The sequence below is a fragment of the Gymnoscopelus microlampas genome (assembly GCF_963454915.1).
Source record: "Gymnoscopelus microlampas genome assembly, chromosome: 24".
Taxonomy (NCBI): Eukaryota; Metazoa; Chordata; class Actinopteri; order Myctophiformes; family Myctophidae; genus Gymnoscopelus; species Gymnoscopelus microlampas.
Window position 1 is genome coordinate 10,446,700 of NC_139961.1, and position 26,541 is coordinate 10,473,240.

Consider the following 26,541-nt stretch of genomic DNA (forward strand, 5'->3'; position numbering starts at 1 on the left):
AAACATCTTCACCATATTTGGCGGCTACCAATAATAGATGAGACAGCAGAGAATAATGCAAGCCCTTTTACAGCAGCTTTTTTGGGCATCCCAAGTTGTCGGAAGCCTCTTACGGGCAACCTATATTCTGATTTAGTCTAAGTCTTTTGAATAACACACCATTTAGTTTTAGTCCTATTCTGCTATTCTTCTATATTTAGTCTTAGTCGACTAAATATCAAAATCTTAAGTCTTTTAGTCTTTAAGTCTTTTAGTCTTAGTCAACAACATTAACACTGATATTGGACATAACCAAAGCCAGTGGTTCTCAAAGTGGGGTCCGGGGACCCCCAGGGGTCCTTGGAGGGGTTCCAGGGGGTCCCCAGCTAAATGTGTTACTTTGGCTGTTTAAAAGATAGCAGATATACAAGCTCACAGCGCGTCACTTCATGCCAAGAACTACTTGGCACGTAGACACACACACACAGGTCCAAATACACTGCATATCTCCGTGTGGACATCACAGGTGTGTTATCTTTATAGCAGTGATTCATCAGGTCTGTGTGAGAAGCCTGAGAACTCAGAGACAAACCTGTCACCAATGACTTCCTCCTAGATTATAATATATAATATATTTATTGTCTGTTCTGTCAACACACATGGATGACAGAGAGAACAGAGGGAGAGAGATAAAGAGAGGGAGGGAGGGAGGCAGGTAGCCAGAGATGGAGAGGTGTAGATTCAGCAATTAGCTCGCTGAATCAGAGAGGGTGAGCGGTACAAAAAAACACTCTCAAGGACATTTATTGCTACATTTTTTTTTATCTGACCAGTCAATATATTTTTAGCTTATTCATATATAGTAATTAACTCCCTGAGTGCCAGGATTGCCAGAATTATTTCAGAATTGATTCTGAAAAGCGCCAGAGTTTTTTTCACAGAAAACAAAAAGTGCTTAGGAAGCGAGATACAGCCTTTTTCAGTTCTAAGTTAAACAAGGAGTGGATGGAGCTGCACATCTTCAGATGATGATATCTTGGGTTCTGAATTATTATTTTTTGACTATTTTTTCAAAAACACGTCAAACACGTTAATGGCACCCAGCGCCATAGCGGTAAAAACACGTGAAACACGTTAATGGCACTCAGTGAGTTAAAGTAATTCTATGGTTGATTTTTAATTGGGTTTTGAACTTCTATTCTAGTGTGCACTTATACATTTCGCTGTGAAAATGTGTGAAACCCTATTTAGTTTTTATGTGAATCATAAAAATGACAAATAAACCTAAAGGGGTGGATGGATGGACATTGAACGGAAGTTGTAAAGTGCAGTAGCTTCAAGTAGAATTGTGGGTATGCTGATGACAGACACACACACACACACACCTGATCGTAGCAGCAGGTCTTTGGACAGCGATGCGTACTTGGTTCTGACTCCCATGGACTCTGTCAGACTCTCGTCTACAGGCAGCACCGTCTGAAAACAGCACAGATACCACTGATCATACTCGCTCCATTCAATCAATGACAGTTGTTGTCTTTAAAAAGGTGCAGTAAGTGATTTTTATTTTTTTTAATAAGTGTTAACTAGCTTTACCTTCCCATAGTAATCATTGCTATAAAGTGTTTGTTCAGTAACTGGGGTAAATAATACCCATCTCCCCAACTCTTTAGTAAACAGAAAATGTATTTTCAGGCCAGGATACCAATTTTATCCAATTAGAAGAGAGAACCGATACAGGGCTGGAATACTATCAATTTGCAGCATGTCCCTAACATTCCTGACATATATATATACACAGTGTGAAAGCTTTGGTCTGGGACGGATGAATCATGACTCATGACGGCCCACAACCACACGACTGTCAAACTCTATTACAACATTTGACAGTAAACGTTTCTGTACTGTCAAATATACATATATATTTTCCTCTCATTTGTTTTTATCATTTTCTTCAAGTTGGCTGTCTGTTTGTCCGGAGAAAATCTCGCCAACTGCTGGACCAATAAGCACCACATTGTTTTCGCATAATACGGTATTTCATAGTTTTTTGGGAAAAATGTTTTTGAATTTCAAGTGACACAAATAATACCCCCAAAGGAATGGAAACAAAACTAAAAGCGAAAAGAGGCTGTGATCCACATTGGAGTCATAACTGACGGCTCTTACCCGTCCGTTGATGGTGTCGGGGAGACGGGCTACGGGTGTTCTCTGGTCTCTCTTCTCCTCCATCTGCCAGGCCACCACGCTGATGTTCCCCACACGCTCGTTCTCTGCCGATCTGTCCATCAAACCCACCCACCAACATCAACCGAGGGGAGAGAGAAGATGACGGTGTTGACTGAATTCAGTGTTGGAAAGTCACTAAGTACATTTACTCACACAGTACAGTACTTACAGTAGGCACAATCTTAGAGTTTTTCCAGTGTTCAATGTTTTTACTTCCCACTACTCCCACTACATCTCAGAGGCAAATATTATACTTTTTACTCTAAACTCTAAACTTTAGTTACTACTTACTTAAAACATACATTAACCACTTCAGCCCTTTTGAAACTTTGGCTATTTGAAAATAGACGATCTACAAGCTCACAACGCGTTGTGATGCAACGCGTTGTGAGCTTGTAGATCGACTATTTTCAAAAGATATGTCAGGTTCTCCTCTAGACTGTGGAACCATTGGTGCACATGTTATGTCAGAAATTGAACAATGTGGGCTATTTGCATTTTCTTTGCCTTTCTGTTATTCTATTGTGTTGTGTTTGTAATGGTGATATGGATCTCCCTGGATCTGAAATAAAGATTGAATCGAATTGAATTGATGAATGACAACATATTTGACAGATGAACAAACACTAACAGGGCTCTAACTATAGTAGAAATGTAATTTTATCTGGAGACAAAACTCAATAGAAGTCAATCTAATTCCAGTCCATCGATATACTGTAGAAAGGCAGACGGTGCTGAATGTTTCTGCCAAAAACAGATGATTTGATAAACATCACCTCACATCTGGCTGAGTAGAGGATAGTATTGATGCTAATACCGGCTCAACTCCTCTCTCTGTGTCTGTGTCTGTGTCTGTGTCTGTGTCTGTGTCTGTGTCTGTGTGTGTGTGTGTGTGTGTGTGTGTGTGTGTGTGTGTGTGTGTGTGTGTGTGTGTGTGTGTGTGCGCGCGAGTGTGGTTACCTCAGTTCGAGCTGTAGCCTGTGGGTCTTCTCCTGCAACAGTTCCTTAACAGGAAACAGGGCGGAGCCCAACATGTACATCTATACAGACAGAGAGAGAGACAGAGACCGAGACAGAGACAGAGAGACAGAGAGACAGAGACAGAGAGACAGAGACAGACAGGCAGAGAGACAGAGACAGACAGGCAGAGAGAGACAGAGAGATTCAGAGGGAGCCTCTGTGCTATTTAACCAGAGCTCCTACATACTGTACGTAGAACCTAGAACTTTTCTTTTCTTTCTTTCTAAAAAATAGCAGAAATAACAGATCTACAAGGTCACAACCTTTTCAGAAAACTGTTAGGATTTAGAAGGCATTTGTATAGAATCGGCTCAGGTCTTAATGGGTTAAGGGGTTAAGGACTCAACCACCAGTTGGTTGAGCCTCCCCCACCACCCCCACATCATGTGCCGAAACAAGGCCTTAAATCTGCCTACAAAGTCATGCAGTGTGACCGTAAGGGTGTGACATCTGATCATCTGATCAATGATCAATCCCTGTGTGAAGTTTAATCTCCCCGGTCCAGTCAGTGTGGGGAGAGATTGTACTGTACAATGGTCTTACTGCAGTGGACTGACCTCTGCATTAACCTAATGTATGGAATTATAGCACCATTCATTGTTACTATAATTTACGGTATTGACCCAGTAAGACCTGAGGCCGATTCTACAAATGCCTTCTAAATCAGTACTTCTGACTTTTTTAATGTCAACCCCCAAATTGATATATATTTTGGCCGTGGACCCCCATCTGAAAAGGTTTTGTGCCAGGGACCCCCAGAGGAGAAGATTTGCTATTTAAAAAAAAAATCTGGCACAAAATATTTTTGAGATGCGGGGGTCCGCAGCAATCATTTTGGGGGTCCTTGACGTGAAAAAGTTTGAGAACCACTGGTCTAGAGGACAGGGGGAGGGACGGGGAAGGGGACGGGGGGGGGTATGGATGCGTACCGTGCCCTGGGAGCGGTCCTTGACATCGTACACGGCCAGCTTGACCTGTGTCTGTTGGTTGATGTTGGAATCCTGGAAGAAGGCGATGCTGCTCAGGTAGATGGGGTTACTGGTTCCCTGTGAACAGTGTTAGATCAGGTTGTGAGTATGGTTACTGGTTCCCTGTGAACAGTGTTAGATCAGGTTGTGAGTATACTGGTTCCCTGTAAACAGTGTTAGATCAGGTTAGGAGTATGGTTACTGGTTCCCTGTGAACAGTGTTAGATCAGGTTGTGAGTATGGTTAGTGCTGCTAGATCTCAAGAAGTATAGCAATGTAAGAATTCCTAGACAGCGCCCCAACCAATCAAATAGTGTTTTACTGTAAATGTAGTTCAGTTTAGACACAGGTTAATTAAATAAAATTAATGTATTAGTTACGTTTAAGCACTGCTGGTAGGTACGCTTTGTTTGGTGTGTTTAAGGTTAAGCACTATGTTTGAAAAGATCACCAGCACTCACTCTAGTCCTCACTCACTCGGTCCTTTTATTTTGTAGAAAGCCCCAGGCAGCAGCAGATCACACACAGACGTTTCAACGGCCTTCCTCACGCTGAGGAAGGCCGTTGGCTGAAACGTCCGTGGGTGATCTGCTGCTGGCTGGGCCAAAAAAGAAGAGATCCTAAAAGTGATTGCTGGTGACCTTTTCAAAGATACTGTTTCTGTCAGAACCGTGCACCCGATACATGTGAACTGTGAACTATTCAACCGACGACTGCTCCCTGCTCGCCTTTCTTTTTTAAGGTTAAGCACTAACCTTCTGTATGTGTTTGCACGTATATGTGTGTGTGTGTGTGTGTGTGTGTGTGTGTGTGTGTGTGTGTGTGTGTGTGTGTGTGTGTGTGTGTGTGTGTGTGTGTGTGTGTGTGTGTGTGTGTGTGTGTGTGTGTGTGTGTGTGTGAATGCGTGTGTGTGTGTGTGTGTGTGCGTGCGTGCGTGTGTTTGATTGATTGAATACTTTATCAGACAGAAATGTAAACAGCACGTGGTACACAGTAAGACATTAAGGCTAAAAGGATAACACAAAAAAGTCCTGGCGACTTCTTTCCATTGTGGTCCCACGTATTCAATTCATCAACATAGCATACAAATGTAAACACAATAATTAAAAGTTAAGTGTGTGTGTCGTACCTCTATGACCTCAGTCTGAGCGTGTTTGGTCCAAAATGCCTGAGGAGGGGTGGTGCAGCTCGCTGCTACGAAGCTGTTGGGCTTACGGTCCAATGCAGGGGTCACCAGGTCTGTACAGGCTACACACACACACACACACACACACACACACACACACACACACGAAAGAGAAGATTTATGTTGTTAAATATCTGATCTACAAGCTCTTGCAGACATTCTGAAGACGGCAGATGTAAGTCAAAGCGTTAATAAAAAAGCTTTGACTGGAAGCCCTTTTATGCAAAAATATAAGGCTCCAGTGTGTACTCACCCACACTGAACTCTAGTACCGGTTCATCTGGGTCTTGACTATTTCCTGTCAAGTACAGTTCACATGTCACAACGATGTTAAAAAACATATAGGATTATTCCATTAAGACCGGGAACGTATCTGTGTCATTTTAAGATTTCTTTGGCTATCAAAAAAATAGCAGATGTGCTATCTGCTATTTTTTTTTATTGTGGCAAATGTGTGCAAATCTTTGCGTGTGCAAATACAGTATTTGAAGCGAAACATTTTTAACTCTGATCTGTGCTTCTGGGGGGGTCCCTGGAACAAAATATTTTGAGATGGGGGTTCGCGGCCAAATACATATCATTTTGGGTGGTCCTTGACACCACTGATATAGCAACATACTGTTAGGATTTAGAAAACATTTTTAGATATGTATTTGGCCGCGGATCCCCATCTAAAAACATTTTGTTCCAGGGACCCCATCTCAAAATGTTTTGTTCCAGGGACCCCCATGAAGCAAAGATTTGAGTTACAAATGTTCACTTTAAAAAACAATATATATTCAAAGATTCAAATTTTCAAGATTTTTCAAAAATAGCAGATCTTGTAAATCTGCTATTTTTGAATAGCCAAAGAAATCTAAAATGACACAGATGTGTTCCCGGATTAATGTGACACATACAGTGCATAAGGTAATACATACATACACAACCACACCATATACAGTGTATATACATATATATATATATTACTACAAAGTAAAAAGGCGAACAAATGTAACAGCGCACGTTCATTTTATGTTTTCTTCCACCACCAAACAAACATAAATACATATACAAATGGTAGATACAAACTGCATATCATCTGTAACCCACACACAACCACTTTGACCATCTACCTCAAATTCACCATCTCTAGCGTACACTACTACCCCAACTTCATGTCTAAGCTGAAATCTAAACATAAACATTTCTTTATAAAGATATAACCTACTTTTCCTTTGGAGTCAAATCTAGGATCATTGCCAACTCATCCGTTTCTAGGTCAGTTCTGCTCATCTCTAGTTCTTCACACACAGAAGTGTGTGTACACACAGAAACTAAATATATACAGTATTTATACTGTATATACAGTAGGCCTGGTCACTATCAATGTCAGGATGATATCAAACTTTTGCCTCGATTACAATGAATAAGTTATTATTTTTTTATTTTTTTAAATTCATTGTTTTTAAACTAGTGAGCTATTTTCACTAGTTATAAAATGCTACCATTGTACAACGAAGAATAATACAGGATTAAGTGGTAAAAAATTGAATAATCTTTTTTCGGGTAGATTCGTTGAAATGTAAGGATTTTTGTTTTAACCCATTCAATCCCGGGAACGCATCTACAAATGTCTTCTAAGTCCTAACAGTTTTCTGAAAAACCTATATTTCTATATCAGTAGACTGAGAGAACGAGAGCAAGCCATGGTCTCGAAGGGCGGATCCAAACCCAGGCGCCCGGAGCAGCCGCGTCCTCCGATTGCTTCACCAATCTATGTCCCCGCCAGCCCAAAAGGCTGGGATTCCGAGGCTACTATATCAGTGGCGCTCAAACTTTGTCATGTCAAGGACCCCCAAAATGATATGTATTTGGCCGCCGACCCCATCTCTAAATATTGTTCCAGGGACCCCCAGAAGCAAAGATTTGAGTTAAAAATGTTCGCTTTAAAAAAATATATATATTCAAAGATTTGCACACATTTTCACGATTTAAAAAAATGCAGATCTACAAGCTCATAGCGCGGCACTCGGTGCCGCGCTATGAGCTTGTAGATCTGCTATTTTTGAATCACCAAAGTATAAAATAACGGTTATAGCTAAAATATAAAATGACACAGATGCGTTCCCGGATTGAATGGGTTAATGAGCAAGATTAAGTCGGTTACTGGTTCTATTAACCTTCTATTAACCACGCCCACCGTTTCCGCTTTAATGTGGGGGGTGGGGGTGGGGAGGGGGGTTCCCTGTTTATCTGCATTACACCTGCAGCATGCTAGGACGGAAGTGAATGGGACACCCTCTTTCTTTGGCGTTTCGCCTTGATTGCGTCTACTCTAAACCCCAATATTTTAACTGCACTAAAACTATGCCTAACCCTAACCTCACAAACACTATGCCTAACGCTAACCTTAACCCTAACCTCACAAACACTATGCCTAACGCTAACCTTAACCCTAACCTCACAAACACTATGCCTAACACTAACCTTAACCCTAACCTCACAGAAATTAGGCCTAAACCTTAACCTCAAAACACTGTCCGTCTGGGCGAAACACCGGGGAAAGAGACTCTCCCGGAAGCGAACAGATATGGAGTGAAGCAGTAGGAGGGCAATGGCGCCGCGCTGGAGAAAAAGGGCCAAGAATAATTAATTAATTGCCCCAGCCCTTACATACAGTAATACACAGTCTTACCTGCGAGGGCCAGTCCGATCATCTCGTTGGACAGTTCGAAGGTGCTGGCCCTGTAGACCGACCAGGGCCTGGGGAGACGAGCCCCTCGCTCCCTACCTCCCGCCATGCCTGCGCTCCTCCCACTCTCTCTCACACACACACACACACACACGTCGTCACAAAAACACAGTCACACACTCCCGTGTGACGTGCACGTCTTTCCGCGCAGCTCCACGACTGCTCTGGTTAGCGTCTCTCCTCTCTGAATGGAGACAGTGGGGAGAGAGAGAGAGAGAGAGAGAGAGAGAGAGAGAGAGAGAGAGAGAGAGAGAGAGAGAGAGAGAGAGAGAGAGAGAGAGAGAGAGATTATCTGACTTGTGCGTATGGATATAATTTGCTACATCATCTGCTACTTTAGAATTTGAATCCTGAAAAGTAACAGTTAATCGTCGTTTGACACTCGCTTTGGCAATGTAAACATTATGTTGTTTTCTGATGCCAGTAAAGCTTCATTGAATTGAAATTGAATTGCAGAGAGAGATGGAGAGATGGAGAGAGAAGAGAGACAGGGAATGAAAGAATGACACATCAGGACAACCACACAAATACACATTGACAGAGAACATGATTATAGAAAGACAGAGAGAGAGAGAATCTTCATGTATCATGGTGCTTCTATCGCTCTCAGTGATAGAAACAGCATGATAGAGAGAATGAGAGGAAGATAAACAAGAGAGAGAGAGAGAGAGAGAGAGAGAGAGAGAGAGAGAGAGAGAGAGAGAGAGAGAGAGAGAGAGAGAGAGAGAGAGAGAGAGAGAGAGAGAGAGGGAGGCACGTTTGTGGGAGCATGCAGCTGAACATCTCTCTGCCTCCTGTCTCCCATGGCGATCTGCCTCCTCACTGCTGCTGCTCACACTGTGTGTGTGTGTGTGTGTGTGTGTGTGTGTGTGTGTGTGTGTGTGTGTGTGTGTGTGTGTGTGTGTGTGTGTGTGTGTGTGTGTGTGTGTGTGTGTGTGTGTGCGACTCAATTGCACAGCATCATCTGCATGATTTGCTATGTGAACTGACATAAGTCTATGAGTTTGTGTTTTTGAGTGTGTGTGTGTGTGTGTGTGTGTGTGTGTGTGTGTGTGTGTGTGTGTGTGTGTGTGTGTGTGTGTGTGTGTGTGTGTGTGTGTGTGTGTGTGTGTGTGTGTGTGTGTGTGTGTGCGTGCGTGCGTGCGTGCGTGCGTGTGCGTTTTCTGTCTCTGGCTTGCATCACAGTGTGTGTTTTCCCTCTCTCATCCTCTCCCTTGCGTCTTCTCTCCCTCATAGTTGTTCTCTCCTTCCTCCCCCTCTTATCTCCTTATCCTCGAACTTCACCTCCTCTCCATCCTCCTGTTCTGTTCTCTTTCTCTCCGTTTTACTTTTATCATGTCTTTCTCTGTATGTATTATCCCTCTCTCTCTCCCACACAAGTGAATGACACCCACAGCCACAACACGAGGGGGAGGGGCCTTGATCTGGTACCTCCCACATTTAGAACAAACATGGGACATTCTCATTCTACTGCTCTGGCACCAAAATGTGGAATGCCCTAGTGTTGATTTCGTCGACTAAATCACAAAAACTAAATAAAAACAAAGCTACGATGACTAAAACTAAGACTAGATATATTGACAATTTTGTCGACAAATAAAAACTTGACTAAAATGTTAGTGAGGGACTAGTGGAGAAGAGATCCAATAGAACTAAAAGACAAGTCATTGTATGTTTGGTTGCGCTCAGGTGTTGCGCTCTGAAAATAGCAGATCTACAAGCTCCTGCGCTCATAATCATATTGGAACTGAGGACTCCCCACCCTGACAAGCACTTGGAATCAGATATATATTGTGAAAATAGTCGATATACAAGCTCACAACACCTCACGTTGCGAGGTGTTGTGAGCTTGTAGATCGGCCATTTTCAAAACTTTTATCTCTTTCTTACATTATTTAACAATTTGGCCAATGTTTGACCAGTATAGTATAGTTTGTTGATCACTTTTAATGCAGTAATGGTCTTTTTTCATTTCATTTTTTTTTTGTTATTATCGATCTCTTTACTGACATCTGGGGACCGCCTAAAAATCATGTGGGGGACCCCCCTGGGGACCCCTGACCCACATGTTGAGTACCACTGCCCTAAGCAATTGATAAAGATAGATTCAGACATTAAACAGTACTGTTTGGCCTAAATCCCCCAAAATGAGATTATTGTGATTAGTTTAGCTTGCAAGCTGCTATAAATTATGACTGTGTCATTTTTTTTTCTTGTTTCTCTTAACAGGCCAGTTTTATCAAGTGTAGAGGGTTTACGTGGTACTGAATTTGCAGCTCAACAAAAGCCAATTCATCCTAGTTTATAACGGAGGACATGCACTATATAACATTTCATGATAAATTAAAATCTATGCGCTACGATTATTGTGAGCGTTTTTTTTATCACGATATAAAACAATAATAACGATTATCCGTAGTGTCAGTCTGAGAACCAAATAACTCAAGAACGGACGGCTGGATTGTCAGGATCAAGATCAAAGGTCAATATGGAGAACAAATGATCAGATAGGATTAGATAGGATAGACCAGTGGCTCCCAAAGTTTTGGACGCAAAAGATAAATTAGACGCTTCGCACTGTGTTGTGAGCTTGCAGATCAGCTATTTTCATTTTCTTAAACTTAATTATTTAAGGAAATTATTTGAAAAAATTATTTTATTCATTTTAAATTAATTGTTACTCTCCGCCAGGAGAGTATTGTTATCACTGCGTTTTCACTTTCTAAACATGACACACCGATTGGTCAAGCCTCACGTGACACGTGAAATACTGTGATCTGATTGGCTAGTGACGCCACCGGGCCTATATATACATGGCATCACTCTGACAGTGTCTCCGCCACTGTCAGAGTGAGGTAAGACGGGAACCATGAAATGGCTGCATGGCAGATAGGACAGATAGGACATTTATATAGACATGAGGGATATGACATAGGACACTTATACAGACAGGAGGGATAGGACACTCACACAGACAGAACGGAAGAGGACACTTACCCAGACAGGTTGGATAGGACACTTACATATACAAGAGGGATAGCGACCTATAAATACATGTGTCACTGTGATAAGCCAGATTCCAATACCGAAAATCCGGCCACTAGCTCACTCCCAGACCTTCGAACCGGAAGTAGTCAAGTAGTCGCGGTCCAATTGTTCCTATCTGTCTTATTGGACAGATAGGACAGATAGGACACTTATATAGACAGGAGGGATATGACACTTACATAGACAGGACGGATAGGACAGGAGGGATAGGACACTTACACAGAATGAACGGAAGAGGACACTTACCCAGACAGGATGGATAGGACACTTACATATACAAGAGGGATAGCGACCTTCGCGACCTTCGAACCAACACAAGTCTTCTGGCGGAGAGTTGTGCTCCGAGGAGCACTTTTTCTAGTTAGAATTGTTTTTAATTGATAAAAAGTTTTTTTTTTGTTTAAACTTATTATTTGAAATAATATATTTTTTAAATGTTAATGTAGGAAACGTAAAAAAGGAGGAAAACAGTAGGATAGACTATATAGTTCTGAGGGTAAATGTTCCCAGGCTGGAGCTGCTAATGAGTCCATCAACAGCCACGTGTCCATGATGATCCAGACTGTCTGTGAAGACCCATTAGTATCAGTTTGATTGTGTTAGCTGTGTACGCATTAAAGAAGAACAGAGCAGGCTGCCCTGTTATGCAATTATGAGAAGATATGACAGCGCATTACTGTTCACAAGATGAGTCAGACGTGTGCATATGTGTGTCTGCGCACAAACACGCACACTCGCGCACACACACACAAAACCACGCTCAATCCGTCTTAATGAGACAGCTGGGTTGGGCAGGCCAAATGTGCACACTTGTGCAAACAAAACACTAGTTGCGCACGCACACGCACACACACAGGCTGAAGGATTTGTTAGCTGAGCAGAGTGACTGTAGCGCTGATGAATGCAATAAACCACAACTGTGTGTGCATGTATGTGTGTGTGTGTGTGTGTGTGTGTGTGTGTGTGTGTGTGTGTGTGTGTGTGTGTGTGTGTGTGTGTGTGTGTGTGTGTGTGTGTGTGTGTGTGTGTGTGTGTGTGTGTGTGTGTGTGTGTGTGTACGTGGGTGGGTGCTTCTGCACATGCATAGCATAATGTAGCACAAACCAGTGTGCTACCCACACGGTTAGCTGTGTTGCTCATACAAGTTGTACCTTGTTGTAAAGATGACTAATCAGGCTTTCCCATGGTATAAAATACAATACCAATCTGTATTGTGGAAGGGGAGAAATAATCGACCGAGATAGAGTTTCCGAACTTTTTTTGAGGAGTCTATATGGTACCAACAAGTACCAACGTGATCCGACAACTCTGAAACACTAAATCCTTCTCTAAATGCACTTCCAATGTCGCAGCTCCACTTTTGTTTTGGGCCCCCAAACCTGGAGGAGTGAAACATCCATTTGCTCTGAATCCAAATGCAGTCACATTTTCCACTCCTAAAGCCAGAAACACAACAGGTTGACACTTCCCAGACAATCGACCGCTTGCTTCCAACGCTCTGGGATAAGAAGGAGCCGGTGATCAAAGGAAGGTCACAACGCTCACCCACATAAAGCCTGGGATACTGTACTTGCAATCTACAAGAAAATAGGCAATCTACAAGAACATAGGCAATCTACTGTACAAGAAAATAAGCAATCAACAAGAACATGGGCAATCTACTGTACAAGAAAATAGGCAATCTACAAGAACATAGACAATCTACTGTACAAGAAAATAGGCAATCAACAAGAACATGGGCAATCTACTGTGCAATCTACGAGAAAATAATCTACTGTCTGTACAAGAAAATAGGCAATCTACAAGCTCACAAGCTTGTACATAGGCTATTTTCAGTGCACGACACTTGCATGTAACTAAGTATAAATCAGGATTTAAGCTGTGTGTGTGTGTGTGTGTGTGTGTGTGTGTGTGTGTGTGTGTGTGTGTGTGTGTGTGTGTGTGTGTGTGTGTGTGTGTGTGTGTGTGTGTGTGTGTGTGTGTGTGTGTGTGTGTGCGTGTGTGTGGTTCTTCAAGCACATAAGTTATCGCAATATCAAGATGTAAACATCAGTTGTACCTGATCTCTTTCAAAGCTCTCTGTATTTATGCAAGGCCCAATGGTGATTTACATTTTAACATTTCCCTATTGGCCATTTGAGCTGATGTTATTATCCAGAGAGACACACGGTGAGCATGTTCAGCTGGTCAGAGTGCTTCACCAGCAGTGTTAACCCATTAAGAACTGAGGCCCATCCTAAAAATGTCTTCTAAATCAAATCAGAAACACATTTCTGAAAAACATATGTTGCTATATCAGTGGTTCTCAATGTTTTTCATGTCAAGGACCCACAAAACTATATTTTGTTCCAGAGCCCCCCAGAAGCAAAGATTTGATGTGTTTGTTAATATAGCTTCACAATCATTTTACTTTATCCATATTTCATACTTTGGCTATTCGAAAATAGCAGATCTACAAGCTCGTAGCACGGCAGCTTGTAGATCTGCTACTGTATTTTTGAAAGATTGACGATTCGTGCAAACCTTTGAATATACATTTTAAAGCGAACATTTGTGACTCAAACCTTTGCTTCTGGGGGTCCCTGGCACAACATATTCTCAGGTGGGGGTCCTTGGCACGAAAAGGTTAGAGAACCACTGCTTTAGTGTGTCTGTGTGATTTTCTGCAACTCCAAATGAAATCCAGAGTGATTACAAACTGTGTCTGTGCGCTAGTAATCCACCAACCACCTTGACAACACTGCACACTGAGGGGGAAAAGCTGCCATATTAGGACATGCCAATTTTACCCTGCGGGGTGTGTGTGTGTGTGTGTGTGTGTGTGTGTGTGTGTGTGTGTGTGTGTGTGTGTGTGTGTGTGTGTGTGTGTGTGTTGAATCACATGAATTGGTACACAGTCTCACACTGCTGTTGGCACTCTAGGACCGGGCTAATCCCAGCTGGACCTCCTGACACGCAATGTCCCAACACATCGTTCACAAAGCTGATTTACACACACACACACACACACACACACACACACACACACACACACACACACACACACACACACACACACACACACACACACACACACACACACACACACACACACACACACACACACACACACACACACACACACACACACACACACACACACACACACACACACACACACACACACACACACTAGCCGTATAGCCACCACTCTTATCCAGAGGTACGTTTGAGCACTGGCTATCAAACTGAGGTCTACGGGCCACCAGGGGTTCCGTGCGATTGTGTACAGGTGGTCCTCAAATAATTCATAGTTGTAGAATTGCACACACACACACACACACACACACAAACACACACACACACACACACACACACACACACACACACACACACACACACACACACACACACAAACACACTTTTTTGCACCTTTCTCAGGCACTCGGTGCCTCCCTAGCTTGTATATCTGCTATTTTTGAATAGCCAAAGTGTAAAATCATGCTTTTTAGCTCAAATAAAAAAATGACACAGATGCGTTCCAGGTCTTAACAGGTTAAAGCAAAATAAAATCTCACGGCTGAAAAAGTTTGCAAGACCATGTCCTAATAATGTGTGATTTGTGGAACACTAGCGCCGATTCCTTAACAATTAACACAATATGTAACATTATGATATTTTTGTAATATTGTCCCTGCTGTTCCACGTACAGGCAACCAGGTGAAGAAATCACAGATTGATGCTTTAATGAAATATCCCAGACCATTAGGCAGTGTTGATTTTCACTTTCGTCTAGTTTTAGTCGACTAAATATCATAACATTATAGTCGACTAAATCTACAGTTGATTTAGTCGACTATAATGTATTTTGGCGGTGCCTTGATGGCGTCGTAATGGCTGATTTTACACTTGGTTGCATGCTGAAAATAGCCGATCTACAAGCTCACAGCTATGAGCTTGTAGATCTGCTATTTTCAGAGCGCAACACCCGAGCGCAACCAAACCTAAAATGACTTGTCTTTTAGTTCTACTGGATCTCTTCTCCACTAGTCCCTCACTAACAATTTAGTCTAGTTTTTATTTGTTGACGAAATTGTCGATACATTTAGTCTTAGTTTTAGTCATCATAGCTTAGTTTTTAATTCGTTTTTATGTCGTTTTCGTCAGTGAAAAAAGGTAGTCGACGAACATTTTTCGTCATAGTTTTAGTCGACGAAATCAACAATGCCATTAGGGTTTTATGGAGAATGCCGACTTGGAATCTAAATGACTATACTCACTCAACCTTAATCCATGTGCCTTCTGGTTGCAGGCCATTCAGCCACCACTACTGCTGCTGAGATTAGTAGAGAAGGCGTGACATGATTGATGTTGCACAGTGTCAGTGGTGGAAAAAAAGTACTCAAATTCCTTACTTAAAGGCAGGGTAAGTGATTTACTTTTGTTAAAATAAGTGTTAAATAGCTCTATATTCTGATAGTATTCATTGCTACAGAGTATGTGTTCAGTAAAAGGAGTCTCCCAGGTCTCTCCAGCTCTTTATTAAACAGAAAATGCATTTTCAATGCTCTCTCCTGATTGGCTTAAACTTACCTACCTGAAAACGCACCTACCAGCTTGTAGATCGCCTATTTTCAAATAGCCTATGCATAAAATAGGGCTGAAGTGGTTAAATTATGTTTCATAATATCATAATTTAGATCTGAAAAGTAACTAGTAACTAAAGTTTTCTTATAATTGTAGTGGAGTAAAAGTACAATATTTGCCTCTGAGATGCAGTGGAGTTGAAGTAAAAGTATTGGAAATAGGAAATACTCAAGTAAAGAACAAAGACCTCAAAATTGTACTTAAGTACGTACAGTACTTAAGTAAATGTACTTAGTTACTTTCCACCACTGCACAGTGTAACATCATCACCGGCCCAAAATATCTGCGTACAACAAACGGGAGAAAATAACAGACCAGGTACTTATATTTGCTATTTCTGAACATTAATACAATGACATGCCCAAAAATAGGGACGCAAGGTTGAAAAGTGGTTATCGCCTGCATAATATTTATGTTGAGTTCAAACGTTTGTGCTTCAGAGTGTGATTCTGCCAGGCGGGGGGAGAGGGCCTCATCCTGTGTGTGTGTGTGTGTGTGTGTGTGTGTGTGTGTGTGTGTGTGTGTGTGTGTGTGTGTGTGTGTGTGTGTGTGTGTGTGTGTGTGTGTGTGTGTGTGTGTGTGTGTGTCTCTCTCTCTCTCAGGGTTCCCCTTTGTCTTCCAACAGAAAGAGGAATACAGAGACACAGAAACACAGAGAGAGAGAGAGAGAGAGAGAGAGAGAGAGAGAGAGAGAGAGAGAGAGAGAGAGAGAGAGATCACCTTGACCATACATGGTGAAATCCTTTTTACAGTTTACTCCCTGCAAACGGAGGACAAGACAGTGTGTGCGGGCGCGTGCGTGCGTGCGTGCGTCAGGGTTTGAGCCAGGGTTTTACGGGAAAGGCAAGAAATCCTATCTCTCTCTCTCTCTCTCTCCTGACGCCTGAACCACACAGGAACCGTTTTAGTTTTAGGCAGAACGATGGCTAAACACAAACCTTTACCAGGGCAGACAGACAGACACAGACAAACACACCACGGGAGCTGCCATTCGTCAATCCATCTCTGTTCAGCCAATCCCCAAGCGTTCATCTTGGGAGATACACATGGCAAGATTTAGGCTCAGCAAAACTTAAAAGGACGACTTCACCCATTTTCTACCCGTCTTCATATAATAGGTCTTCAGTGATGTCCATGATAATATGGCACCATTTTTGTGTACTCTCCGTCTGTGTCTCAGAGGAGGGCGGCTGTGGACGGTTCAGAAACCCGCCTACCATGGGGAAGCTAATAGAAACGGCAGGCTTTCTATTCCTGGAAGGTTAGCATGCTATAATGGAAGCAATTGTTGTCGCGTTAATAAAAATCCCCCCCCAAAAAAAAATCAACCTAAAAAAAAAACATTCCTAATGATGATGGGTCTGTGACTCTTAACCCGTTAAGACCTGAAGCCGATTCTACAAATGTCTTCTAAATCTCAACAGTATTCTGAAAAACTTGTGGTGCTCAAACAGTGTGGTGCTCAAACCTTTTCATGTCAGGGACCCCTAAAATGATATGTATTTGGCCGCCGACCCCCATCTCAAAATATTTCGTTCCAGGGACCCACAGAAGCAAAGATTTGAGTAAAAAATGTTTGCTTTAAAAAAATATATATATATATTCAAAGATTTGCACACATTTTCATGATTTAAAAAAAATAGCAGATCTACAAGTTCATAGCGCGGCACTCGGTGCCGCGCTATGAACTTGTATATCTGCTATTTTTGAATAGCCAAAGTGTAAAATCATGCTGATGCTCATGATTGAGAGTAAAAAAAAACATTCCTAATGATGATGTCACTGGTAGGCGGGTTTCTGAAGAGTCCACAGCCCTCCTAAGAGACATATACCGAGAAAACAGCAAAAGTAGCAGATCTACAAGCTCAAAGCATGCATATGTGCTACTTTCAATACTTTTGTGTGACACTGTGTAGTATGATCAAGGAGGGCGTTAAAGGGATAGTTCACCCCCAAAATGACTTATTTTCTATCGATCAGTCACCCCATGGAGACTTGAATACATGGATATTTTTAATTTTTTGTCGCATTCCTAAGCCAATAATTTGATAACCAGCAGCGGTTCCGGTAGGAGACCCAAAGAGTCCGGAACCGCTGCCTACCGGTCCGCTGGTCATGACATTATTGGCTTAGGAATGCAACAAAAACAAAAACAAAATTGGGTGAACTATCCCTTTAAATTAAGAAAAGTTAGAATATGGAGATAAGAGATTTCTGCCTGACAACGATATACAATAGGCTGCAATATACAATGTGTACACCAAAGAGAAGCAAGTTTCCATTACACTGTTCAGTACGAATAATAAACAGAATGACATATATATTTGCGCGCAGGAGACAGCAGGGTTACCGGTGAATTATAAGTGGTGCTTATTAACCGTTCAAAGGTTGGCCTTAATCTGTAAAGAGTTATACGCCTTATACATTAAGCCTAATTTATAGGCTACTTCTAAGGTTAAACACCATTCGTAGTTCAAACACACACATGTTGGCGGTGACTCTAACTCACACGCACGCCGCACATGCACGCACACACACACACACACACACACACACACCTGCTAATCTCCTCAGACTAACGCAGGCATGCATTAGACCAGGGGTCTTCAACATTTTTCAGGCCAAGGACCCCCTAGCTGAGAGAAAGATGAACTGGGGACCAGGGGTGTAGTGGAGGGGGGCGCGCAGGGGAGCGGTGTCCCCCCTACTTCAAAAAACAGGATTTGGGTTTTGGTCAAATGTTTTTTTTTGTTTTCATCAACGCTGTCACCGCAATGGATGTGGTCAGGCAGAGCCCGTCAATATCGATTGGTCGTGATATCGCCCTGACAACCAATGACAATCCCTTGGCATAACTAACACACTCAGCCGACTGCCCCTTCGGGCTATAGGAACTAAACTACACTCTCCTGGAGAATGTAGAAAACCTGAGTCGGGCTTTGCGCACAACAAAACTGTCTCTCTCCAAAGCAATGAATATAATACATATTTAAATAGAGATTCTAATCATGTGGATCTCAGGGTAAACATGGGAACGACGTGGCTCCAATGTGGATCACGTACTAGATTGGCCAGCCTGTGACAACAGTCATCTATGACATCAGTTGTCGATGATATATCTATGACGCATGACTCAACATTTTTGGCAATATTTCAGCTCGATCAGAGCGCCGTAACAACTTAAGAAGTTAGACTTCCATAACAATTTAAAGTTAAATATTTCAAGTTCAAACGCATCACAAGCAGCAGATCTAGAAGCTCAAAACGCAAAATGAAAAATGGAGATGAGAGGCTTTTTCCCCGACAGCAACGATATGTGAAACGACTTGACCTGTGACCTACTGGCAGTGTGCACATCAAGGAATGCGGCCGTTTGCAGGATGAGCTCCAGATACATGAACAGACACAAAGCATGAAGCTGTCAAAACGATGACCTCGAGTCCCTGGATGTCTGCTGTGCAACGCAAAAACAAACCTGCTGGGATCTGGATGTTTCACTAGAGCAGTGGCTCTCAAAACAAGAGACTCCCATGACTCTGAGGGTGTATGAATGGAACCAAATGGACCCGTAAGGGTCCATTTGGTTCAATTCATACCCTCTCACAGTTACAGACCTGCAAGGGTCCATTTGGTTCCATTTGCACACTCTCATTTGGTTCCATTTGCACACTCACTCGGTGCCGCGCTATCAGCTTGTATATCTGCTATTTCTGAATAGCCAAAGCCATTTAAAATGACACAGATGTGTTCCCTATCTTAACAGAGAAACACAATAACAACATACAAACAAACTGAATACTCCAAGGAGCTAAATGTGGAACGGAATTATCATAAACATTCTTAACATGATAACACAGTGAGAGAGCGCCATCCGCCATAGCATTGCTGTTGGGTGGAAACCTTGTATGTCCAAAACTGTTACTTTTCAAGGAAATGGAAAAAACAAATACACCACACATACTGGAGGCCACATTACAGATGATAATAATATGAAAACAAATGGACAAATAAATAAATAAATGTTCTCACTGCAGAAGGCTGAGGGGTAGAGAGGGTCCACTGATGCACAGTAAGAGATGAGGAGTCCCCCCCACACACACACACAGGCAGGGCGAGAGAGCAGTGTCCCTTCGCTATCTGGAGAGAGAGAGAGAGAGAGAGAAATGCACAATTATTATGGTTTGTAAGATAGCTTTCTCGAAACACACAGAGAGAGAGACAGAGAGAGAGAGACAGAGAGAAACAGTGGTATAAAGTAACAAAGTACATTTACTCAAGTCGTGTTTTGAGGAATGTTTACTTTACTGGATTATCTCCCATTTTCAATACTTTTACTTTTACTCCACTACAGGAGTAATTTGATCGGCTATTTGAAAATAGCCGACCTACAAGCTCACAACGTGTCGCGATTGTGAGCTTGTAGATCGGCTATTTTCAAACATTATTTTGAGCACTTTTACTTTTGGTACTTTAAGTATATTTTGATGCCAATACTTTTGTACTTTTACTCAAGTAACATTTTGAACACAGGCCTTTCACTTGTAACAGAGTACTTCTAAGTTGTGGTATTGATACTTTTACTTAGGTAAAAAAGAAAAAGGCAGTACTTTTTCAACCACTGGTGAGAAACGATGTCTGTCTCAACTTTCCCCTGTCCTGCGTAAGACAGTCCATCTCATGTATTTATGTATGTCTGTTCTCTCTCAGCGGTGGTACGTATATCCTACATGCCTCATGTTTCCACATCTCCACCTAGACCTACTAGGCTACTACCACCAACCAATCATCAATCAGGCTCTCCCTATGTGCTAGAGCCTTATTTATTGGTTCTGAAACTTTTTTTTTCCTACATTTTTTATCCCACAATTTTGTAACCCTTCCCCGGTAGGACGTAGCGTGTGGAAGGAATACGTTATTCCAACCAGTTCCCTTCCCCTCCATCAGGCACCCACGCTGTCATGGGGGAGGCGGTATAGCGACCAGGATTGTTACATGTTTTAGTGAGGGTATTAACTACCCTAGGAGACACGGGGAGAACATGCAAACTCCACACAGAGTGGGCCCTTTCGCCAACCCCACCCTAGGGTATGGGCGCTGACGAAACCTTTTATGTAATTTAGATAGCATGTTATTTAGACAGATGTCAGGTTCATTTGCTGACCTGGCATCCTATAGTTTGTATAATTTCAACAGATTATTATCATTTTTTATATTATACTTTTTAGACTGATGATAGGTTCTTGGTTTACCTACAGTATGATCCTAGATTACTATTTCTATGCATTTGATGTATTACCTCGTGTTTACATTGCTTACTGTAAATCGCTCTGGATTGAGAGGGTCAGCTAAATGCCTAAATTCTTTATAATAACTCTGAGAGTGTACGAATGGAACCAAATGGACGCGTAAGGGGTTACAAACCTGTAAGGGTCCATTTAGAACCCCCTAAAGGAACACTGAGGGGGTTTGTGTGGCTGTGCGTGTGTGTGAGAGAGAGAGAGATTTAGTTCTGGATGTCAGTTTGTAGGCGCAAACAGGCGATGTGGGCGAATCTTGATCAGATAGATCCTCTAGCTAGCAGATTAATACAAAGAAGAGAAGTGTGTCTGTGACGCAATTCAATGTGTGTGTGTGTGTGTGTGTGTGTGTGTGTGTGTGTGTGTGTGTGTGTGTGTGTGTGTGTGTGTGTGTGTGTGTGTGTGTGTGTGTGTGTGTGTGTGTGTGTGTGTGTGTGTGTGTGTGTGTGTGTGTGTATGTGTGTGCGCTCCTGCTGCTCCAAAGGCCCCGTTTCCTAAATGGCCATCTGCAGCCTATAAAAGAGACGCTGATCAATACAAACTGGCTCCAGAGAGCGCCAGAGAGACAGAGAGAAGAGTGTGTGTGTGTGTGTGTGTGTGTGTGTGTGTGCGCGTGCGCGTGCGCGTGCGCGTGCGTGCGGACTCCACATTAGAATAGAGCATGAATAATTTCTTTAGAGGGACAGAGCAGCTGTAGTTCTCTTTTCACATGAAAATCAGCCTCGCCAAAGCCAAGTGCGCGCGAGCGCACACGCCCACGCACACACACACAACTGCTAATCAGGTTGGTTTGACATAGGCAGGATGAAGAAAACCTCAGTGTGTGTGTGTGTGTGTGTGTGTGTGTGTGTGTGTGTGTGTGTGTGTGTGTGTGTGTGTGTGTGTGTGTGTGTGTGTGTGTGTGTGTGTGTGTGTGTGTGTGTGTGTGTGTGTGTGTGTGTGTGTGTGTGTGCGTGCGCGTGCGTGTGCGTGCGAGACGTATATGCACATGTACATTGTGCTCCGGTTTGCAAACACACTTCCTGTATTTCAAGGAAACCATTGCGAACCACATAAGGCTCCTCCTCAGTCTAAACCTTGTTCAACACAGACCTGGCTGTTAGTGAGCGTCATGATCTTACCAGGACAGACAGACAGACAGACAGACAGACAGACAGACAGACAGACAGACACGAAGTGAAAATGAAATTGAACTAAACTGAATTACATAATTTGCATCAAACAATAGTTCACGTGGATTAAAGCAACATAAAATTAGCACTATTAGCACAATATGTAAACTATACTGCTGTAGCAAACCACGGTGAAGAAATCTAAGATCGAGGCTTTAACCTTGGCTTTTACGGAATATCCAAGACCATTAGGGTTTAATGGAGGATGGTTCTGAACGCGTATGACCACTCGTTTGACCACTTCAAATACTCTGATCTTGAAATAACTAATAACCGAAAATAAATATCTATACACGTCGCAGACGCGCTGTGAGCTTATTTTTTCAGGTGCAACATGCTTCCATTGTCCTATGTTTAATGTTCTTGTAACTTTTCTTTAACCCTTTTTTTCTCCCCAATTTAGCCGTTATGCCAATTAATTCCTCCCCACAAATGTCTGTGTTGTCATTGCTATTGTACCCTAGTACTGGCTCACCTGCCAGTGAGGAGCCCCTCCCACCAGGGAGTGCCTTGGTCTTGCACCCTGACCAAAACCAATTCCAGTGTGCCTTACATACCGGTAATAAAGACATGTGTGAGTTCTGCTGAAAGCAGAAGTGGGGCTGCATGGTGTAGCCGTACATCATGTGTGGCAGGTTAAACACTTAGAAAAAAAAAAACACTTACAATTCTGTTTTTACACGGATCTCAGAGAGATGCCAAAAAGTAACGCTTCCCTCATCTGTTAAAGGAAGTGTTGTCCACAGATCCTTGTTTTAAAATAGAGCACAAAATCACCATCAACTGTACTGACATCCCAAACTGCTGAAATCATAGCAGTGTGGGTCAAGTATGTACTGTGTGTGTGGCAGTGGTTCTCTAACCGTTTCATGTCAAGGACCCCCAAAATCATAATGTATTTGGCCGCGGACCCCCATCTCAAAATATTTTGTTCCAGGGACCCCCAGAAGCAAAGATTTGAGTTACAAATGTTCGCTTTAAAAAACTATATATTCAAAGTATATATTTCAAAAATAGCAGATCTACAAGCTCATAGCACAGCACTCGGTGCCGCGCTATGAGCTTGTATAGCTGCTATTTTTGAATAGCCAAAGTATAAACTATGGATAAAGGGTTTACAATTACTTTATTGTTAACTAATTTTTCTGGGGACCCCCTAGGACCCCCGGGGGTCCCCGAGACCCCACTTTGTGAACCAATGCTGTATGGAACAGTAATTCTGATCAAATCCAACATGAAACACGGTGAGTCACCTCACATGAGGTGGCACACAATCTAATTAAAACCTCCACTCAAAGAAACGCTGGAGCCAAGCTACACTTTACACTGCTTACGAATAAAGCCATTTACTGATTTTAATCATTAATCCAATGGAGCTTGTAGGAGGATAGCAGTCTATAACAAGGGTTTCCCCAAAACGTTCAGACCGCGACCCCTTAAAATAATCCAATTTGAGCTGGGGACCCCCCACCCTGACAAGCACTTGGAATTGTAGGCATTACATTTAGTGCGACTCGGTTCCACAGATAAATATTGTGAAAATAGCCGAACTACATGCTCACAACGCCTCGCACTGCGATGCGTTGTGAGCTTGTAGATCGGCTATTTTCACAATGTTTTCCTCTTTCTTACGTAATATTTGAAAACTTGGTCAATTTGGTTTTAAAAAGGTCTTAAAAGTCCTTTCATTGTCACTTTAGAAATGTGCAGATACCCTGTATACTGTACATACTGTGTGTTGGTTTCTTTACTGTTGAGTGAGAGAACAATGTTGCACATTAAGCTAATCGTTTTGTGCCACGCTGCGAGCTTGTAGATCTGCTATGTTTGAAAATACTTGAAAAATATCAAAAATGTTCAAATATTTTTTCTCTTCTGGGGGTCCCTGGCAAAAAAAAAAGATTTCAGATGGGGGTCCACGGCCAAATACATTATCAATTTTGGGGTCCGCGGCACGAAAAAGATTGAGAACCACTGACTTATACTGTATATAATGCTATAATATACATTGGCACACAGCTGTGGTCACGTACCCCCATACCCACCTACATCTTATCCTGCTTTAGTAGGGTTTACCTCAACATGTTCCACTCCAAACAGTTCCTATTTTGGACATACTATAGCAGCAGAGCAGAGAAAGAACAGCAGCAAAAGCTATTAATAAACAACAGAAGAGTTTCCTCAACCAGAGAGCGAGAGAGAGAGAGCTCCCATGTGGAGCTGGAAAACGACCCGTCTCGTAATAAAGCGCCACACAGCATGATCGTGCATTCCCCCCCACTCCCCCCCCCCACCCCTCCTCTCTTAACGCCTTGCCTCGGAGCATCTGTTCCATTTCAATGCCGCTTTATTTATGACCCCGCCGCCACGGAGCGCTGCGGCGGCTTCCGATCCGCGCAGCTACATCATGACATGACAGTTAAAAGGCAGAGCTGCCACCGGCGTGGTGTGGCAGTGCCACCGGCACCCGACAGCTCTGCACAGACCTACCCCGGACACAGACACAGACACGTCCTCCTGTCCCTTTCCTTCCCTCCTATATCTTCCGCAGGGCCTCTCTGATGTCGGCCGAACGCCGATGGACGGATGTAAACAAACTCACACGCAGGCAGCAGGCAGCGTCACGAGGCGAGAGGAACGAACGCAGCTGCTTCTCGCCTGTTGGCCCTTCATCTTTCATCTCTCCTCCTCACTCTCTCTCTCTCTCTCTCTTCACATCTCTCCCCTTTCTCGCTCTGCTCTCTCTGTCTCGCGCACGCACACGCACACACACACACACACACACACACACACACACACACACACAGCGCGAGAGAGACTGATGCTTCCCTGCTTCTTGAACATATTGGAGCCACTTAACCTGTTAAGACCTGGGACGATTCTATAAAATTCCTTCTAAATCAGTATTTCTCAACTTTTTGGAGCCAAGGACCCCCCCCCCCCCCTTCTTAAAATTGTCAAAGAATGTTCAAAAATAGCAGATGTACAAGCTCACAGATATAAGACAAGCTGTACCAATGTGAGCTTGTAATATCTGCTATTTTTGAGAACCATTGTTCTAAACCACTGTTCTAAATCCTAAGAGTTTTCTGAAGAACTTCTAAAATGACACAGATGCTGGGTTTAAACCCCAGCATCCATAACCTGGAGGGGAACATTAGCCACAAAAAAAAATACAAGCTACAAGCTCAGATTGGTACAGCTTGTACTTGTACCTCTAATAGAGGGTTCAATTGGTTAGCTCTCTCTCGCCAACACTCTCGACCCGGGAAACGCTTGATCGGTTCCACTGTCACCCATGTCATTTCCATTGGTCAAGCCTCTCTCTTTGGCCTGTCACTGTGTCCGCTCGTGATGGTGATGACGTCTGCTGCATTACCACAGCCTACAGGCTGTGCAAGCCATATTATAGTGTTACCGTGGGATTAGAGACCAACCTTTAAAAAAATACACGCGGCACACCCACCTGGCCACTTAACCCATTAAGACCTGAAGCCGATTCTACAAATGTCTCCTAAATCCCAACAGTATTCTGAAAATGTTTCTATATCAGTGGTGCTCACACTTTTTCATGTCAAGGACCCCAAAAATGATATGTATTTGGCCGCGGACCCCCATCTCAAAATATTTTGTTCCAGGGACCCCCAGAAGCAAAGATTTGAGTTAAAACTGTTTGCATGAAAACAATACAAATACAAAGATTTGCACACATTTTCACGATTTTTCAAAAATAGCAGATCTTATGAGCTTGTATATCTGCCATTTTTGAATAGCCAACGTGTAAAATAAAGCTTTTTAGCTCAAATCAAAACGTGACACAGATGTGTTCCAGAACACAGTGTCTTTGCGCTGGGTGAAGTTGCCCCCCAGTGACAACTGGAAGACGGAGAACGTCTCCTTGATGTCCCCTCCATGAGCTGAGGACACACAGCTGTGCTGATAGAGAATGGCATCTATACTGTAACATCTGGGCAGGTTTTCCTTACTGCAGTCTGCTCTATGCATTTGAAGTCGACACCCACGAATGGTTCAAACCCAGGGGTTCTGCCTTCTACTGTTCAAGAGGAGAGGGCCAACCACTCAGTTTTTCTAGCACCTTAACCCATTAAGACCTGAGGCGATTCTTTAAAAAAAAATCTAAATCCTAACAGTTTTTTGAAAAAAATCTAAAATATTGTTTTCAATATTTTTCAAAAATAGCAGATCTACAAGCTCGTAGCGCGGCACTCGGTGCCGCGCTATGAGCTTGTAGATCTGCTATTTTTGAATAGCCAATGAAATC

General features: G+C 42.7%; 1 protein-coding gene across 8 annotated transcripts in view; it reads right to left on the minus strand.

Moving 5' to 3' along the window:
• The window catches only part of LOC311040496 (inositol polyphosphate-4-phosphatase type I A-like), an 81,675-nt gene that overhangs the window by 40,230 nt on the left and 14,904 nt on the right, over positions 1-26,541 (minus strand). For 7 of the 8 annotated variants that reach the window (XM_084050819.1, XM_084050818.1, XM_084050820.1 and 4 more), the window contains exons 2-9: positions 19,820-19,927; positions 8,060-8,300; positions 5,636-5,680; positions 5,326-5,444; positions 4,158-4,274; positions 3,169-3,248; positions 2,149-2,260; positions 1,365-1,455 (exon numbers count right to left, since the gene is read on the minus strand). In XM_084050819.1, the coding sequence (XP_083906945.1) occupies positions 1,365-1,455; positions 2,149-2,260; positions 3,169-3,248; positions 4,158-4,274; positions 5,326-5,444; positions 5,636-5,680; positions 8,060-8,165 (670 nt within the window). In that variant the 5' untranslated portion in view covers positions 8,166-8,300; positions 19,820-19,927. The remainder of the gene's footprint in view (positions 1-1,364; positions 1,456-2,148; positions 2,261-3,168; positions 3,249-4,157; positions 4,275-5,325; positions 5,445-5,635; positions 5,681-8,059; positions 8,301-19,819; positions 19,928-26,541) is intronic. The other variant, XM_084050815.1, reaches the window with a different exon arrangement.